The 20,952-nt window shown below is 37.1% G+C and overlaps 1 protein-coding gene across 1 annotated transcript in view; it reads right to left on the bottom strand.

The window, feature by feature from the left end:
* TOMM70 (translocase of outer mitochondrial membrane 70) overlaps nucleotides 1-20,952 on the bottom strand; it is a 46,726-nt gene that overhangs the window by 4,281 nt on the left and 21,493 nt on the right. Inside the window, exons 5-11 of the mRNA XM_082655469.1 lie at nucleotides 19,767-19,915; nucleotides 17,279-17,486; nucleotides 14,439-14,573; nucleotides 13,257-13,364; nucleotides 12,268-12,384; nucleotides 1,222-1,319; nucleotides 511-633 (exon numbers count right to left, since the gene is read on the bottom strand). Of these exons, the coding sequence (XP_082511595.1) occupies nucleotides 511-633; nucleotides 1,222-1,319; nucleotides 12,268-12,384; nucleotides 13,257-13,364; nucleotides 14,439-14,573; nucleotides 17,279-17,486; nucleotides 19,767-19,915 (938 nt within the window). The remainder of the gene's footprint in view (nucleotides 1-510; nucleotides 634-1,221; nucleotides 1,320-12,267; nucleotides 12,385-13,256; nucleotides 13,365-14,438; nucleotides 14,574-17,278; nucleotides 17,487-19,766; nucleotides 19,916-20,952) is intronic.

Raw genomic sequence — 20,952 nt, 5'->3', positions numbered from 1 at the left:
ATTTACAGAAAACAAGAAGTTACATGAAAGAATTCCAAAAGTTCTTATCCAACTCCCTGATTTTAAAGAAAACTCGGGGGGCTCAGAGGTGATGGTGCAATTTGCCTAGCCACTTGGCTGTAGCAGGATCTAAGTCTTCGGGCAACGTGGCTGCCAATCCTTATGCTACACTGCACTGCCTAAGTACACTGCAGATGTTTTCCCTCCAAGAGAAATAATACAGGTGAAAGGAGGAAAAAACACAACAGGTATTGGAGAAAGATCAAGTTTCCCTTTCTAATGTATATGCCTGACTTAAACAACTTTTAAGTGTGACTTTTAAACAGGAAAAATAATTAAACAAGGCAAATCAAAGTTGTATAGTTTCAAGGGAATATTGCCTCAAAAGGCACAACATGTTAAGACTTAAAAATTTAATGATTATTGACAATAACCTGTCTATAATGAGAAGAATGAAAAGATAAATATGGAGATGCCCTAACTTTCCTAAGGACAGACTCTAGAAGTTACCTTTGTACTTCAATAGTTCCCATGGTTTCATATGCAAAATCACATTTATTGTCAATTTCAATAGCCTTGCTGATAAGCTCCAAACCTCTATCCAGATCTTGCTTCCACTGAAGCTGAAGTAAACTGCAAATGCAAAACAGCAGTCAGATGTGACCATGGCCCAGTATCAACTGGCTCTCAATGAATTTATAATTTAATTTACATGGAAAAACAAACTCTAAAACAGTACAGAATCAGCATCAAATTGGTTTTTTGCCCTCAATTTATAATGGTTTTGTAGTCTAAATTCCTTATTATGAAAAGAGTGTCCAATGGTCTAGGCTCTATTATTAACTTATTTTGCACAGCTTAATGTTTTACTCTGTATAAATTTAAGTGAAGTTTTAAAATGACAATTCAAGTATACTAGGACAGGAAAAACTTATCTTACATGTTTCCTATTTTGATACAAGTTAACATCTGACAGGATGTTCAGAACTGAAATACTTAAGCTAGGGTGAAAATAGCATATTTACTAATTATTGTATAATAATGAAACATAAGTAAAAGAAAAAGTAACAGTGAAGCATGCACAGCACTAAGAAATTTTTCAGTTAACACTGACACTATCTACCACAGTCCCCTTTCTCAGCGACCAAAAGAAATCCATCTTACTACTATGCAAGAAATTTAGTTTCTTACTGGAACAAACAGACCCACAAAAATACATACCCTTTATGAACGTATGTTGTGGCATTGTCTGGTTCCAAATTAATACATTTATCATACATTTCATCAGCTTTACCAAACTGTTGTTGATCTGTTAATGCCTATGTGAAGAGATACTTCAGTTAAATTTAGGTAACTGTCACCCTAAGCAGTTAAAAGTATACTGCTTATTAATTATTAAAATTTACTTCATGTAACCATTCATTACCAAATTATTGTTTTGGGGATTAAACTTATTTAAAATGTTGCATCTTAATTATTGGGGTTTTTACATAGCAATATTATAAATATGAAATCTTAACTGTTCTCTTTATTAAATTTGTTAGTAATATGCAATAGGAGAAGATCTAATAAACTCTAGAATACAGAAAATCCCACTCTTGGTGCAAGTTCTAATATCAGATTCTCACAGGTACATTCATGTCACTTATTCATAATTTATCATAATATATCCTAAGGGAATTACTTTAAAAACAATACTCATTTGGAAGGATAAGTTCAGATAGGTATGTTAACTGTTATCAGTCATTCCTTAAAACTGATTGGTCAGAGAAAGCAGCTACAATCAACTGTTTGAAGGCAAATCCCATGGCAGAAATGGAAGGCTTGGTTATGTGGATACCAGATCATGCTGATCAAACTGTAACTCTGAGAGTTAGCCAGCATCTAAGCTCAGCTTCAGGGTTCAAAGAAAAAAGTCATACTATGTAACTGTATGTAACTATACATAACTCTCTATGTATAAATAAAATTTGCTATATATAGTAAAGCAAACATCAGAAGAGGGACCAAAAGACAGAATCTTTAGTGCAAACAGACTTGTAATAATGCTAGTGCTGATAAGATGATGCTTAAGTAGGGCTTCCCTGGTGGCACAGGGGTTGAGAATCTCCTGCGAATGCAGGGGACACAGGTTCAAGCCCTGGTCCAGGAAGATCCCACATGCCGTGGAGCAACTAAGCCTGTGCACCACGACTACTGAGCCCACGTGCCACAACTACTGAAGCCCAAGTGCCTAGAGCTGGTGCTCTGCAACAAGAGAAGCCACCACAATGAGAAGCCCTCGTACCGCAATGAAGAGTAGCCCCCGCTCGCCGCAACTAGAGAAAGCCCGCGCAGCAACAAAGACCCAACACAGCCAAAATAAAATAAATAAATTTATTAAAAAAAAAAAGATGATGCTCAAGTAAGCCAAAACCTGTTTTGAAGGTAACATAATGAGGGAGAAATGTACAATCATGAAACCTCTGCAAAAGAGTTGTTCCTAGTATTTGGTTTCTTTAAAAGCTAGTCAGTGGCCTTTGCTCTTTTAGCTGCTTATAGAAATCTGCACCAAAAAAGCCTTTCTGAATTTCATTTCAGTGATGAAGATGCTCCTGTCACCTTCTGGCTTGTTCCTAATTAAATATAAGCCCTAAACCCAAGTGTACTATTCAATACAAACGTCATACAATTATAATGTGTGTTTGTCCTATTTTAACTTCTATACATTCTATAAAATTTTATATATACATGCTTTCACAATTAATTGAGCATGTAGTCAGCAACCAATGTATCATTTTGTTTTCTGTCTAGGAATTATAAGAACAAAGACTGAGCAGATAAGATTTCAAACTGAGGTTAATGAATTCCTGGGTTGCAGAAGTAAACCCACACACCTATGGTTAATTAATCTTCGACAAAAGAGGCAAGAATATAAAATGGGAAAAAGACAGTCTCTTCAGCAAGTTGTGCTGGGAAAGTTGGAGAGCTGCATGTAAATCAATGAAGTTAGAACACACCCTCATACCATGCACAAAAATAAAGTCAAAATGCCTTAAAGACTTAAAACATAAGACATGACACCATAAAACTCCTAGAGGAGAGCATAGGCAAAACATCTCTGACATAAATTATACCAATGTTTTCTTAGATCAGTCTCCCAAGGCAACAGAAATAAAAACAAAACTAAACAAATGGGACTGAATCAAACTTACAAGCTTTTGCACAGCAAAGGAAACCATAACCAAAAAGAAAAGACAACCTACAGAATGGGAGAAAATATTTGTAAATGATGAGACAGACAAGGACTTAATCTCCAAAATATACAAACAGCTCATACAAATCAACAACAAAAAAACCCAAACAACCCAACTGAAAAATGGGCAGAAGACCTTAATAGACATTTCTCCAAAGAAGACATACAGATGGCCAGCAGGCACATGAAAAGATGCTCAACATCACTAATAGAGAAATGAAAATCAAACCTACAACGAGGTACCACCTCACACCAGTCAGAATGGCCATCATTAAAAAGTCTACAAATAACAAATGCTGCAGAGGGTGTTGAGAAAAGGAAACTCTCCTACACTGCTGGTGGGAATGTAAATTGATACAGCCACTATGGAAAACAGTATGGAGGTTCTCAGAAAACTAAAAATAGAATTACCATATGATCCAGCAATGCCACTCCTGGAAATATACCTGGACAAAATATGATTCAAAAACATACATGTGGGGGTGGAGTCAAGATGGCGTACTAGGAGGATTTGGAATTTACATCTCCTTACACCTAGGGTACCTACCAGGCACCAGTGGGGAACCATGGTCAACTAAGGGGACAGGAGGAACTCCCAGTGACCGGGTAGGATGCTGGGTGTGGGGGGAGTGAAGGGGGAGAAGTGGAGGTGGGACGGGTCTGGCGCCCCTGAGGGGTGGCTGGGGGAGGGGAAGGGATCCCACATCCGAAGGGGAAATTGGGGAACCACTGGGAGGGCAAAGGATCAAAAGGGAGTGTAGCCAGGTTTCCCCTGCCTCCTTGGGCCCCCAGTAAGAGATACCGGGCCTGATCCTCTGCCCACCTAGGACCCCTCCAGCCACACGGGTCCTGAGGGAATGGGAGGCAGGGAAGGGGGAGCAAAAGTAAAGGCCAGACCTATGGGACTGGCACCCCTGAGGGGTAGCTGGGGGAGGGGAGGAGTTCCTACACCCAGTGGGACCTACCCAAAGTTAGGAGTCCAGTAGCAATGGGGGAAGACCCTGAGGAGATGGTTGGGAGAGGGGTGCGAAAGAACAGAAGGGAACACGGCCAGTGCTTTTCCTGTCCACTTAGGCACCGGGGAGCCCGTTGGGCTCCGAGGCCTAATACTCTGCCCTTAAAGCCTCCCTCCTGCTCCACAGAACCCAAGCCCCGACCCTACACCCCCACCCAGGGCCCTACCTCTGCACTCGGAGACCCCTCCAATGCGCTGGGCCTAAACCCCACCCACACACCCTCACTCAGGGCCCGACCTCCAAACTCTGGAACTCTACACTCCGGAAGCCCTCCTTTGGACATACTGCCTCTCCCCTTCCTTGATCATTCAGGTCCTAAGCAGAGGCCCCACCCCATGCTTGAAAGTCACCCCGCCTAGGCTCCACCCCACACTCAAACGACACCCCCCCCACCTGCCTAGGTTCCGCCCCACCCTAAACCCCACCCCTGCCTAAGTCCCACCCCACCTGAACTCTGCCACCACGGCCAAGGCTTTTTTTTTTTTTTCCTTTTTCCTCTTTTAGATTGGGGTTCTGTTTTACCTTGTTGATTCACTGTTGTTGATTCTTTTATATTATTATGTTCCCTAATAAATCTTTTATTTTTCTAATTTTATTTTATTCTTTATACTTTGCTAGTGATCTCTCCTTTTGGCTTGTTCCCCCTTCCCCTTTTCTGTTTTCTTTTTTCTGGTGTGGTTTTATTTTACATTGTTGCAGTTGGTTCAATTATAGTTTTATTTTTCCTAATACATTTTTTATCTTTCTAATTTTATTTTCTTTGATACTGTACAGTTTGTTTTTTTTTTCTGTTTTCTTTTTTTTACCGCACCACAAAGCTTGCGGAATCTTGGTTCCCAGGCCGGAGGTTGGGTAATGAGCTGCTGTGGTGGGAACTCCAAGTCCAAACTGCTGGACTAACAGAGAACTTAGGACCCCAGGGAATATCATTCAGAGTGAGGCTTCCCAGAGGGCCTCATCTCAGCACCAAGACCCAGCTCTATCCAACTGCCTGCAGACTCCAGTGCTGGATGTCTCAGGCTAAACAGCCAGTAAGACAGAAATACAGCACCACCCATCAAAAAAAAAAAAAAGGAAATTATAAAAAATACGTTACAAACAAAGGAGCAAGGTAAAAACCTACAAGACCAATTAAATGAAGATGAAATAGGCAACCTACCTGAAAAAGAATTCAGAGTAACGACAGTAAAGATGATCCAAAATTTTGGAAACACAATGGAGAAAATACAAGAAACATTTAACAAGGATCTAGAAGAACTAAAGAGCAAACAAACAGAGATGAACAACACAATTACTGAAATTAAAAATACTCTAGAAGCAATCAATAACAGAATAACTGAGGCAGAAGAACGGATAAGTGAGCTGGAAGATAAAATGTTGGAAATAACTGTCAAGAAGCAGGATAAAGAAAAAAGAACGAAAAGAATTGAGGACAGTCTTAGAGACCTCTGGAACAACATTAAATGCACCAACATTCGAATTATATGGGTCCCAGAAGAAGAAGGAAAAAGAAAGGGTCTGAGAAAATATTTGAAGAGATTATAGTCGAAAACTTCCCTAACATGGGAAAGGATATAGACAATCAAGTCCAGGAAGCACAGACAGTACCATAAAGGATAAACCCAAAGAGAAACACACCAAGACACATATTAATCAAACTATCAAAAATTAAATACAAAGAAAAAATATTAGAAGCAACAAGGAAAAAGCAATACATAACATACAAGGGAATCCCCATCAGGTTAACAGCTGACTTTTCAGCAGAAACTCTGCAAGCCACAAGGGAGTGGTAGGACATATTTAAAGTGATGAAAGGGAAGAACGTACAACCAAGACTACTCTACCCAGCAAGGATCTCATTCAGATTCGATGGAGAAATTAAAACCTTTACAGATAAGCAAAATTTAAGAGAATTCAGCACCACCAAACCAGCTCTACAACAAATGCTAAAGGAACTTCTCTAGGCAGGAAACACAACAGAAGGAAAAGACCTACAATAACAAACCCAAAACAATTAAGAAAATGGTAATAGGAACATACATATCGATAATTACCTTAAATGTAAGTGGATTAAATGCTCCAACCAAAAGACACAGACTGGCTGAATGGATACAAAAACAAGACCCGTACATATGCTGTCTAAAAGAGCCCCACTTCAGACCTAGGGACACATACAGACTGAAAGTGAGGGGATGGAAAAAGATATTCCATGCAAATGGAAATCAAAAGAAAGTTGGAGTAGCAATTCTTGTATCAGACAGAATAGACTTTAAAATAAAGACTATTAAAAGAGACAAAGAAGGAGACTGCATAATGATCTAGGGATCAATCCAAGAAGAAAATATAACAATTGTAAAGATTTATGTACCCAACATAGGAGCACCTCAATACATAAGGCAAATGCTAACAGTCATGAAAGGGGAGATCGACAGTAACACAATCACAGCAGCGGACTTTAACACCCCACTTTCACCAACGGACAGATCATCCAAAATGAAAATAAATAAGGAAACAAAAGCTTTAAATGACACATTCAACAAGATGGACTTAATTGATATTTATAGGACATTCCATCCAAAAACAACAGAAGACACTTTCTCCTCTAGTGCTCATGGAATATCCTCCAGTATAGATCATATCCTGGGTCACAAATGAAGCCTTGGTAAATTTAAGAAAACTGAATTTGTACCAAGTATCTTTTCTGACCACAATGCTATGAGACTAGATATCAATTACAGGAAAAAAACACAAACACATGGAGGCTAAACAATACGCTACTAAATAACCAAGAGATCACTGACAAAATCAAAGAGGAAATCAAAAAGTACCCAGAAACAAATGACAATGAAAACACGATGACCCAAAACCTACGGGATGCAGCAAAAGCAGTTCTAAGAGGGAAGTTTATAGCAATACAATCCTACCTCAAAAAATAAGCAACATCTCAAAAAAACAACCTAACCTTACACCTAAACAATTAGAGGAAGAACAAAAATATCCCAAAGTTAGCAGAAGGAAAGAAAACATAAAGATCAGACCAGAAATCAATGAAAAAGAAATGAAGGGAAAGATAGCAAAGATCAATAAATCTAAAAGCTGGTTCTTTGAGAAGATAAAACAAAACTGATAAACCATTACCCAGACTCATCAAGAAAAAAAGGGAGAAGACTCAAATCAATAGAATTAGAAATGAAAAAGGAGAAGTAACAACTGACACTGCAGAAATACAAAGGATCACGAGAGATTACTACAAGCAACGATATGCCAAGAAAATGGAAAACCTGGAAAAAAATGGACAAATTCTTAGAAAAGCACAACCTTCCAAGACTGAACCAGGAAGAAATAGAAAATATAAACAGACCAATCACAAGCATTGAGACTGTGATTAAAAATGAAATTGAGACTGTGATTAAAAATCTTCCAACAAACAAAAGCCCAGGACCAGATGGCTTCACAGGAGAATTCTATCAAACATTTAGAGAAGAGCTAACACCTATCCTTCTCAAACTCTTCCAAAATATAGCAGAGGGAGGAACACTTCCAAACAAAGATGTCACAAAAAAAAGAAAACTAGAGATCAATATCTCTGATGAACATAGATGCAAAAATCCTCAACAAAATACTAGCAAACAAAATCCAACAGCACATTAAAAGGATCATATACCATGATCAAGTCGGGTTTATCCCAGGAATGCAAGTATTCTTCAATATATGCAAATCAATCAATATGATACACCATATTAACAAATTGAAGGATCACAACCATATGATCATCTCAATAGACGCAGAAAAAGCTTTTGACAAAATTCAACACCCATTTATGATAAAAACTCTCCAGAAAGTAGGCATAGAGGGAACCTTCCTCAACATAATAAAGGCCATATATGACAAACCCACAGGCAACATCATCTCAGTGGTGAAAAACCAAAACCATTTCCTCTAACATCAGGAACAAGATAAGGTTGTCCATTCTCACCACTATTATTCAATATAGTTTTGGAAGTTTTAGCCACAGCAATCAGAGAAGAAAAAGAAATAAAAGGAATCCAAATTGGAAAAGAAGAAGTAAAGCTGTCACTGTTTGCAGATGACATGATACTATACAGAGAGAATCCTAAAGATGCTACCAGAAAACTACTAGAGCTAATCAATCAATACGGTAGAGTAGCAGGATACAAAATTAGTGCACAGAAATCTCTTGTATTTCTATACACTAAGGATGAAAAATCTGAAAGAGATATTAAAGAAACACTCCCATTTACCACTGCAACAAAAAGAATAAAATACCCAGGAATAAACCTACCTAAGGAGACAAAAGACCTGTATGCAGAAAACTATAAGACACTGATGAAAGAAATTAAAGACGATACAAACAGATGGAGAGATATACTATGTTCTTGGATTGGAAGAATCAACATTGTGAAAATGACTATACTACCCAAAAGCAATCTAAAGATTCAATGCAGTTCATATCAAACTACCACTGGCATTTTTCACAGAACTAGAACAAACAATTTTACAATTTGTATGGAAACACAAAAGACCCCAAATAGCCAAAGCAAGAGCGAGAAAGAAAAACGGAGCTGGAGGAATCAGAATCAGGCTCCTGGACTTCAGACTATACTACAAAGCTACAGTAATCAAGACAGTATGGTACTGGCACAAAAACAGAGATATAGATCAATGGAACAGGATAGAAAGCCCAGAGATAAACCCATGTACATATGGTCACCTTATCTTTGGTAAAGGAGGCAAGATTATACAATGGAGAAAAGACAGCCTCTTCAATAAGTGGTGCTGGGAAAAATGGACAGCTACATGTAGGAGAATGAAATTAGAACACTTCCTAACACCATACACAAAAATAAACTCAAAATGGATTAAAGACCTAAATGTAAGGCCAGACACTATCAAACTCTTAGAGGAAAATATAGGCAGAAGACTCTATGACATAAATCATAGCAAGATCCTTTTTGACCCACCTCCTAGAGAAATGGAAATAAAAACAAAAATAAGCAAATGGGACCTAATGAAACTTCAAAGCTTTTGCACAGCAAAGGAAACCATAAACAAGACGAAAAGACAACCCTCATAATGGGAGAAAATATTTGCAAACAAAGCAACTGACAAAGGATTAATATCCAAAATATACAAGCAGCACATGCAGCTCAATATCAAAAAAACAAAGAACCCAATTCAAAAATGGGCAGAAGACCTAAACAGACATTTCTCCAAACAAGATATACAGATTGCCAAAAAACACGTGAAAAGATGCTCAACATCACTAGTCATCAGAGAAATGCAAATCAAAACTACAATGCAGTATCACCTCACACTGGTCAGAATGGCCATCATCTAAAAACGTACAAACAGTAAATTCTGGAGAGGGTGTGGAGAAAAGGGAACCCTCTTGCACTGTTGGTGGGAATGTGAATTGATACAGCCACTATAGAACAGTATGGAGGTTCCTTAAAAAACTAAAAACAGCACTACCATATGACTTAGCAATCTCACTACTGGGCATATACCCTTAGAAAACCATAGTTCAAAAAGAGTCATGTACCACAATGTTCACTGCAGCACTATTTACAATAGCCAGGACATAGAAGCAACCTAAGTGTCCATCAACAGATGAATGGATAAGAAGATGTGGCACATATATACAATGGAATATTACTCAACCATAAAAAGAAATGAAATTGAGTTATTTGTAGTGAGGTCAATGGACCTAGAGTCTGTCATACAGAGTGAAGTAAGTCAGAAAAACAAATACCATATGCTAACACATATATATGGAATCTAAAAAAAAAATGGTTCTAATGAACCTAGGGGCAGGACAGGAATAAAGATGCAGACATAGAGAATGGACTTCAGGACACGGGGAGGGGGAAGGTTAAGCTGGGATGAAGTGAGAAAGTAGCATGGACATATATACACTACCAAATGTAAAACAGATAGCTAGTGGGAAGCAGCCACATAGCACAGGGAGATCAGCTTGGTGCTTTGTGAGCACCTAGAGGGGTGGGATAAGGAGGGTGGGAGGGAGACACAAGGGGGAGGAGATATGGAGATATACATATGCATACAGCTGATTCCCTTTGTTATACAGGAGAAACTAACACAACATTGTAAAGCAATTATACTGCAGTAAAGATGTTAAAAAAAAAAAGCATGTTCCCCTATGTTCATAACAGCACTCTTCACAATAGCCAAAACATGGAAACAACCTAGGTGTCCATCAACTGATTAATGGATAAAGAAGATGTGGTACATATATATACAATGGAATACTACTCAGCCATAAAAAAGAATGAAATAATGCTATTTGCAGCAACATGGATGCAACTGGAGAATATCATACTAAGTGAAGTAAGTCAGAAAGAGAAAGACAAATACCATATGATATCACTTATATGTGGAACCTAAAATATGGCACAAATGAACCTATCTATAAAAAGGAAACAGACTCACAGACATAGAGAACAGACTTGTGGTTGCCAAGCAGGAGCGGGAGAGAGAGAGGGACAGACTGGGAGTTTGGGGTTGGTAGATGCAAACTATTACATTTAGAATGGATAAAGAACAAGGTCCTACTGTATAGCACAGGGAACTATACTCAATATCCTGTGATAAACTATAATGGAAAAGAATATATTAAAAACAAAGAAACAAAAAAAGAATTCCTGGGTTGTACTTCATACTGCAGAATTTCAACCCTTAATAATGCAGTGATGGTAGGACTTTATATAATAGATCCGACACAATCAATCTTCTATAGTCCCTCTCAATAAACCCTCAAAAAGAAAGTTTTATCCTGTGGAACTTTTCTTATAACTGGACTAAAGATAACATGAAGGAAATTAAAAACAAAACAACCCTAAAAATGTCTGGAGGTAGGAGTCTAATACAGACGGTCATTTTTAAATGTTTCCTGTTTCTGTGATGTTTGGGGGGATAAAGGAGGGAGGGGAACAACATTTCTTTGGAATAAGAAGAATAAGAGAAAATATATAGAGTTTTGAGATGGCTGGTTTTTGAGATACCAAAAGCAGCTTTCACCTTAAAGAGTAAGAAAGAAACAGTCATTCAGAGATCAGTTACTTAGAGGAAAAACTCTTTAACTGTGGCTATAAGAAGTTAATCATTTTCATTTAAATGGATAATTTAAAATTAATAAATAAGTTTTCAAAGACTTCAAACTATAATTTAAAAAGTGGGGCTTCCCTGGTGGCGCAGTGGTTAAGAATCTGCCTGCCAATGCAGGAGACACAGGTTCGAGCCCTAGTCTGGAAGATCCCACATGCCACAGAGCAACTAAGCCCGTGCGCCACAACTACTGAGCCCACACACCACAACTACTGAAGGCTTAGAGCCTGTGCTCCTCAACAAGAGAAGCCACTGCAATGAGAAGCCCACGCACCGCAACAAAGAGCAGCCCCTGCTCGCTGCAACTAGAGAAAGCCCACGTGCAGCAACGAAGACCCACCGTGGCCAAAAAAAAACCCAAAAAGTGAAAATAATCTGAATTTAAATCCTACTTTCCATAGCTTCAATCCTAAACCAAGGAAAGCTTCAAGAATTTTAAACAAACCGGAGAGATTAAAATGAGCTGTTACAGACTATCTAACCATTTAAAAGAACAGTGATCAAATAGAAGAAAAACCTTTCCAAGGACATTTCCCTCACCAATTGCATACAGTAGATTTTCCTAAGATAATTAAATTTCGCCAAATCCAATCCAAATGAAAACATGAGGGAAATGCTCTATTTAAGCTTCCCCATGTTACAAGTTTAGGGCCACGGTTTTCAAATTGTATAACATAGGAAGCCCTCTTAAGATGATCCAGGACCATCCTGGGGACCAGGAGAAACAAAGCAGGAACAAAGCCATCTGCTTCCACAAAAGCTGCAACAAGAGAAGCACTATTTTCTGATTTCCAGGCTAGCATTCAAGATATGAATGCAGTTCTTTAAAAAAGATCTGGCAAGTGAAAAAATATGAAAAATGACATTTACCTGGGCATATAATGCATAGCCTTCAGCACACCTTGGAAATTTCTTTATGACCTCTTCAAAACCTTTCATAGCTGCTTGGATTTGTGAAGAATTGTTTCCCGTATATGCTTGGCGATACTGTGTAAAAAAATCAAAACAGGCCGGTCAAATCAAGAACTCAAAAACTCAGGAAATGTTAACATATTATAAAAGTCACACAAAATTACATAAATATTTCCAGAGAAGCAGGCAATCTGCTACATAATTTGCTGCATCTAAAAGGGTTCCACGGGAATATCTCTAGAGCAGGGATCCAAAGGCTATGTACAATTAGGACTTCATTGCCACTAAACAATTTCAAGATGTTCAGTATTCTAGAAGAAGACAAACTAACTTGTAACAGGTTAACTTTGTACATAAGTAGGGGAATTTTAAATTCAATATATTATCACTTTATTATTTTTTATTATTACTTCATAATAAAAGTATTATAAAGCTTCATCTGATAACATTTTTAATCTGTAATATAAATGTGTTTGTGACCCAATTTCTTTCTTTAAAAGGAAAATCCTTTTAGGACTCAGGGTATGGGGTTAACTGAAGTATCTGATTTCACTAGAAATGGCCTTATTTTACCTAATTTTCAACTTTGTGTTTCTGAATATTAATAGCTCTACAAAGGCGAAATGAGAGATGAGTTATATGGTGTCATGATTGCAGAGTATTTCCTCTAAATGCTTTTGTTCTTCATACTGGTTTATGGTAGAGAATTAGAGAGAAGAGTGCTGTTTAGGGGGCATAAAATCAGGGACAAACATCTATCAAGATGAACCAAATAAGGCATCCAGAGAAATATTGGAGCAGAACCTCAAGTAATACACACTTCTACTTTCCTAAACTGACATTTTTTTCTCCCTGTCAGTAGATGATTTTGTAGACAATAATACTCATTTTTGTTATCAATGGGAAATACTGATGTTTAGGAAAATACAAAAGAAAGTCGAACCTACCAATGCAAAACATTTCTGAGCTTGTGCCAGAGCAGACTCAGGTCTTAATCTAATACATTCATCAAAATCTGCTACTGCTTCTTCAACTTGATCAAGCAGTATTTTCAGCTAAGGAAAAAAAGTACATAGATAAACGCAGTTCAAAATAACAAGTACACCAGTTAAATATGTACCGTGCCTCTTAGTACAGCTCTGCATGATGCTATGCATGAAATTATTCAATATAGAATTACTTTCTAGAAATAGTGAACTAGAAAATCTTATAATTTTAAAGGAAAGATTCTAAAACTTAAAACCAGTGTCCAATTTTTTTAAAAAGCACTATAAACCTACCATTTTCATCACTCTTAAGTGATTTTTCTTCTAGAAAATGAAGTATCTGTACTTTCAAACGTCAAAGTAGATCAGACAGTAGATAATTACATTTCAAATTAATCTTAAAAGACACTACCAGTAAGGATCAAAATACCAAGAATTTTAAGGTTATCTCAACACTTCTTAAGACCCTTCAGACAGAAATATGAGATAAAATTCTCCATTAGAAAGAACCTGACTTTTCTGTTATTATATGGATTAGCCCATACTTTCTACTCTAACGCATTCCAAGCAGCCACGTCACACAAGCAGATTTATAAAGCCGTGTTTTCTCCAGATGAGGCTGAAATTGGGAACTGTTTTCTTCACTATATATTTTTACTAAAAAACAAATATGCATGTTATAAAACTCCATTCAGAAGAGATTTTTTTGATACTGTCTGGATAATTCAGGCTAATATTTCCTTACAGCAAGAAGCCCACAAAAATCATTCTGTTGATTCTAGCATTAACTCAAAATGCTCATTACATTTTCTTTCTTTGTCACTACATGTTTTTAATGTTTTAATGTTGAAACATGTTTTACATGTTTTTAATGTTGAAAACCTATGAAGCAGAAACACCTGAAAAACAAACCTGATATGCAAAAGCCAACATTTATAGCCTTCCTCTTCCTTTTTTTTCGCAAGTAAATATCAGGACAAATGTTCAAGATGGGACTAAATAAATGCCAACCCAAACTGTAAACCACTCTGATACTTTGTTCACAGCTATCACAAGTGATGCAAGAAAACTTTAAAGACATTCTCAAAATGGTATCAAATTCCTCAATTCAAAGATCAGAACTTTTTAAGAAAATTAATTTACCTGTCCTCGGTGGTGATAAACATCTGCATTCTGAGGATCGATGTCGGCAGCCATGTTAAAATCCTGAGTAGACAGCAAAGGCTGCTGCTGTTGCATATACATGCTGCCTCTTTTGATGAGAGCATTTGCTCGAAGCTATATACCCCAAATGAGGAAAGATTCATCATTACTACTTTTATTCTAATTTAGTTTTTTTAAAATAACAGCTGTATTGAGATGTAATTCACGTACCATAAAGCTCACCCTTTAAAAGTATATAAGCCAGTCATTTTTAGTATATTCAGAGTTGTGCAACTGTCACCACTAATTCTAGAACGTTTTCATCACTCCCGAAGGAAATCTCATACACATTAGCAGGCATTCCCTATTTCCTGCCTAATTCTCAGTCCCCAGAAACCATCAGTCTTTTTTTCTCTTTCTATGGATGTGTATATTCCAGACATTTCATACAAACTGGAATTGTACATAATGCAGTCTTTTTGTGACTGGCTTCTTTCACATAGCATGTTTTCAAGGTTTGTCTATGTTGTAACATGTATCAGTACTTCATTCTTTTCTTTTTAAAAATATCTTTATTGGAGTATAATTGCTTTACAATGGTGTGTTAGTTTCTGCTGTATAACAAAGTGAACCAGCTATATGTATACATATACCCCCATATCCCCTCCCTCTTGAGCCTCCCTCCCACCCTCCCCACCCCACCCCACCCCACCCCTCTAGGTCATCACAAAGCATTGGAGCTGATCTCCCTGTGCAGATTCCCACTAGCCATCCATTTTACATTTGGTGGTGTATATATGTCAGTGCTACTCTCTCACTTCATCCCAGCTCATTCTTTTTTAATGGTTAAATAATATTCCATTGTATAGATATATCACATTTTATTTATCTGTTCCCCAGCTGATGGACATTTGAGTTGCTTCCACTTTTTTTTTTTTTTTTTGCGGTACGCGGGCCTCTCACTGTTGTGACCTCTCCTGTTGCAGAGCACAGACTCCGGACGCGCAGGCTCAGTGGCCATGGCTCACGGGCCCAGCCGCTCCGTGGTATGTGGGATATTCCCGGACCGGGGCACGAACCCATGTCCCCTGCATCGGCAGGCGGACTCTCAACCACTGCGCCACCAGGGAAGCCCAAGAAGGCTTCCACTTTTTGGCTCTTATGAATAATGCTGCTATGAACATTCATGTACAAGTTTCTGTGTTGACATATGAATTCAATTCTCGTGGGTATAGATACCTAGGAGAGGAACTACTGGGTCACATGGTAACTCTATGTTTAACATTTTGAGGAACTTCCCAACCCCAACTAATTTCCAAAGGGATTTTACCATTTTATATTCCTACCAGCAATGTATGAGAGTTCCAACTTCTCCATATCTATACTAATACTTTTAATTGTCCAAATTTCTGATTACAGCCATCCTAGTGGGTATAAAGTGATACCTCGTTGTGATTTTGATTTGCATTTCCCTAAGGGCTAATGATGCTAAGCAGCTTTTCTTGTCCTTATTGGCTATTTGTACATATTCTTTGGGAAAATGTCTATTCAGATCCTTTCCTGGTTTTAAATTAGGCTATCTTTTTATTGTTGAGTTGTAAGAAAACTTCTTTAATATATTCTGGATATAAGCCCCTTATCAGATATATGACTTGTGAATATTTTCTCCCATCCTGTGGAATGTGTTTTCCCTTTTTTTGGTCACTTGTGCTTTTGGTGTCATGCCTAAGGAACCACAGCTTAATCTAAAGTATTGAAGATTTCCTCGTATGTTTTCTTCTAAGAGTTTTATAGTTTTGGCTCTTAACATTCAGGTCTCTGATCCGTTCTGAGCTCATTTTTGTACATGGCATATGACAGGCATCATCACTTGCCATTAAAACAAAAAATCATGATCATGAAATAAGAAATAGGGTTCTTCTCTAAAATTTTTTTCAAGGCAAAAGTGCATACAAATGTCTTCCTCAATGAAACAAATAAGAATGCCCTCACAACAATAACAAAAACACATAACAGAACATATTTGTAATCATCAGGAGAATCAGCAGGAAATAAAATTAATTATTACTAGGGTATCTTCAACTTGAAAATCTATTTTGAGAAGGACTTTTAACACATACTTTTCATTTGGAGGTGAATAAAGCCAGAGTTCACTTAATTCAATGAGGAAAAAGAGATGTTAACCATCTAATAAGGAGTACAGCACTTTGGCAGCTAACCGCTATTCTTGTTACACTGAGTAGAAGGCTCATATTCGACAGACCCCCCCCCACCGAATCTTAATTATAAAAATAACTACATACACGCAAGAACACTTAGAAAACGAAAAGCTGTTCCAACCACACAACTGCAAAAACTTTTGGTATATTTCAGTATATTTCTATATTATATTTTTAGATCTTGTTTTTTCCTCATGTAAATAAAATCTTTCAGAATATATTAAATGTGTTTATTTTTTATTAAATGCATTTTATAACCCTGTACTACATATTGCATGTTATTTACAATACTACCTATAGCACTGCTACATCACCTTTACCCCTACCCAAATATAGTCCAATACAGTAAGCAGAAGCTATACGGGGAAGCTGAAGCTACCACATATTATAGGGGGAAAAAAAAGGTCCTTTCCTAGTTAAAGATATCTATCACTGACATTTATGATTCAGTTTCACTGCACCAACTCAATCATCATTAGGCGTAGTCCCTTCCAAAACAAAAAATAATCTTTTGGAGAATGGCAACTGAAATGCCAAAACTTTGGCAAAACATACCTAAAAGTCTTATTTTTATTTATTATTAATTTTTTCACATGCACACACACAGAGTTTTAAATGTACCTTCACATTAGCTTCTTTCAAGCTGATGACCTTATCTAAATCTGGTTTGGCTGCGTTGGCATTACCAATAAGCAAGTAGAAAGTAGCTCGTAGTAATAATGCTTCTGCCATGTATTTGCCTTGGGCATCTATTTCTTTTGAGCATTCACTTATGATTTTATCATAGTTTTCTTCCTCCATATACTGTTTGGCCTTTAAGTATCCAGAGCTGAAAATAAAATAAGCACAGGAAATTACTATTTATTACTAATAAAATGAACATAAAAAATTACTAAAAAAGCATCAAATGCTAAAACTTGCCACATTTAGTATACCTGAGTTAAACAACTGTCCTCCTCCCCTTAAACAAGTTAGCCAGTCAATGTGAGACTGGAGTGTGGGTGGTGGTATGCGGGGCAGTGTGTGTAACAGATTAGGATTTTTGATGCAGACTGGGATTTTCTTGCTGCCTTGAAGAAAGAGTTTTAAAAAAGGAAACAACAGAGAAAATGGCAGAAACCTAGGGTTATTGCCCAGGCTTCAACATTTAGACACATGAAAAGATGAGCTAATGACAGACTGATCTGCAACATAGAAAATGATCCTGTCTTATTCACCTTCTTATCTGTGGCGCATTGATGGCACGCAACAGTTATTTTATGACTAACAGAAAGAACAGAGAAATAGAAAGTTATCAAGTGAGTTTAGGGTCACAGAACCCAAGGGAAGAGGTGTGACCTGAGTTGTACTTTGTAAAGATCACTCTGGCTGTGTTGTGGGAAATGGACTGTAAGGGAGCAAGAACTGGAGGCAGGGAAATGTCTATTAATAAAAGGCTCTCATCCAGAAGTTGTGCTGTTTCACCTAAAAGAACAGACCTAGAATGAATAGGTGGAAATATCAAAGAAGCAGACTCTTCCATCAAATAGTACTTAAAGAAAACACCTTCCCCTACTTTTTAAAAAGCAGTGACCACAATATCATCACTCTTTTAAGACGATGACTTTTATTGAGAAGGCTTGTAGAAGGAATTTTTTGAACTGAAAAGGAATTTATACTATATGTCCTTTAAGGGGCACTGTAAATTACATTTTCTTATTTCATTTGCTACATATTCTGAATAGAGAAAACTGGCAAGTGACCTAAAAGTTATGTCAGTCAAAGTCTTACAAACTCTGTGCTAACCTTTCCTATAATTACATTCTAATATTCCCTGCACTCTAGTTTTATTCCTCAGGTCACCAGGGTAAGACAAAATAATTATTAAATCAGATTGGAAGTAATAACGGTTCCTATTTATTGAGAACCTAAGTGCTAGATACTCACAAACATGACCTCTAAACCTCACAATAAGCCTCAAAGGTAATTATTACTTCCCCATTCAAAAAATGATGACGCTAAGGCTCAGAGTAAAATAGAATTCAAAAACTTAGGACCAATTCCAATTAGTGTTCTGGTGAGAGATAGCTATGTCCTGCCACCTCTCAAGACAGTTTTTAGAATAATGGTATTAACTTCACTGTAGTTTTTCTGGGATAAGGACTATTTCCTAATCAGAAGAGGCAATTATTGGCATCACCTTAAACATTTACTTCCCATCTACAATCTTCTCAAAGAGATTCCTCACGAACTAACTCAAACTTGAACATCTTGGCACAATTATACATAGTATCCTCCCTTAAAAGGTGGCCAATAATGGTAGAAAAATTGGGAGATACAACTTAAAAGCAATCTTTTTCCTTAAACCTTCCAATATGCTATAGATGCAAAATTATGCTTTGCTTTGGGAACAGTATTCCCTTTTCTTCCAAACTCATTAGAAAATGTCATGTTGGTAATAATGTTGTACCTTCTCTTAGAGAGGAGAGCTAGCCTCAACAGCAAGATAAAAGTATTGATAAATATAAATGGATAAGCAGGCTAGATAGCTTATATACTACATTATATCACTTGACCTCCAGTTGTAAACATAGTATCTTATACTTTGGTTTCAGCTCTCTACAGGAGCAAACACAAACCCAAAGAATGGCATTTTCCTAGGCATGCAGGAAAAACCTTGAAGAAAGTCACTCTTTTGGGCACTCCTAAAAATTAAATTATATATTATAAACTTTCTTGCACTAAAACATCTGGATATTGAGCTACACAATCATTTTTTAAGTTAGTGCCCCTGTTCAAATATAATCAACCACTTGATCTCCACTAGGATATCTCTTGAGAATATCATGTAGGACCTTAAAAGCAGGGCAGACTTCTGGCAGTAAAACCTTGAGTCACCAGAGAGGTAACTCTTAGGGTGTAATAGACATGTGTGAGAAGAGAAGTATTTTTATTATTATAATATTATTATATATTATAATTTTGTTATATTTATATCTATTTATAAACAGATTTTTTGGAGATAACTCAGAGTTCCACTTTGGCTCTATGGCAGCAAAAAACCCCACAACCACGCCCCCGCCAAAAAAAACACAGAACATTAAGCAGATACTATACTCAAGACACTTACTTTTCTTTTACTTCTAAAGCCTCCCCTTCCTTGTCTTTATCTTCATCAGACTTCTCTCCTTTAAGCATTGGCTGAGAAATTATATCATCCGTGAAAGAACTGAAGTAAGATTTGATAAACTGTGGAGATGGCATCAGAGGTTCACGATTCTGAAATTTAATCATATTTATACACATCAAAATAGAAAACACTAACCAAAGAAGCAGATGCTTTTGTAGAATACCGAGAACCACTGTCGTAAAAACTGGCGTCTCATTTTCAGATAACTGAAGAATATCAGGCTCCAAACCGTAGTGCAATAGACAGTGGAACTGGTAATGCTGCCAGTCCCAGCTGTTCAAAGTAGGTTTTAAATGAGAACCTTCCCCCTCTCCAAAGATGTAAAATGTCAAGAACTCTTAGAACCACTCACTAAAAGAAGGTGAAATCTGCAACAAAGGAGGTAAATAACTGCTGAGTTAAAATTATCTCCTTCTGAGTTAAAATTATCTTCCTGTCCTAGAAGATTAATATCTCAATTTACTACTCAGGACCATGTCTTACACAGGTGCTAAAATGTTAAGTCCATCTACCATGGGCTTTCATTTGTCCCCTACTTATTCTGCATCTGAAGATCTCCACTGGAGTAAGTGCCACTGAAAGCCAGAATGAAATCTCATTTCCTCTTTTAATTATTACTTTTTCCCATGGCAACCTGATTCATAATCATAGAAGTATTTTGTTTCTCCTTATTATACTTAAGATGATAAAGTTTTAAAGGAAGAAGGAAAAGGGACTAATGTCACCAAAGGGCTCTCATAACATATTTTGGATCCTTTGCAAAATTCAACCCAAAGACTTTAGAGTTGAAATACGGTATTCTAAATTGTACGTATAACAAATACCATTTCTAATATTTTGGTAGATTTAATGTCTTTGTATTTGAAGGAGGGGAAAAAAATGAATCTGGCTTTGTAAGTATATGATCTAATCTAGGATAGATGAGAGTGGGGTAAATAAGAAAACTGAATAGAAAAATCTAAGGAATTCACACTCTTTTTTTGGTGCTCTCTCTGGGGAGAGACTCAGTGTGTCTTTTTTTTTAAATGGTACAGTTTTTAAATTTTATTTATTTATTTATTTATTTACTTTTGGCTGGGTTGGGTCTTCGTTTCTGTGCGAGGGCTTTCTCTAGTTGTGGCAAGCG

This window comes from Grampus griseus, assembly GCF_964374135.1.
Source record: "Grampus griseus genome assembly, chromosome: 5".
NCBI lineage: Eukaryota > Metazoa > Chordata > Mammalia > Artiodactyla > Delphinidae > Grampus > Grampus griseus.
Note: the sequence above shows the minus strand (reverse complement) of the source record. Positions and strands in the feature narration are given on the sequence as shown.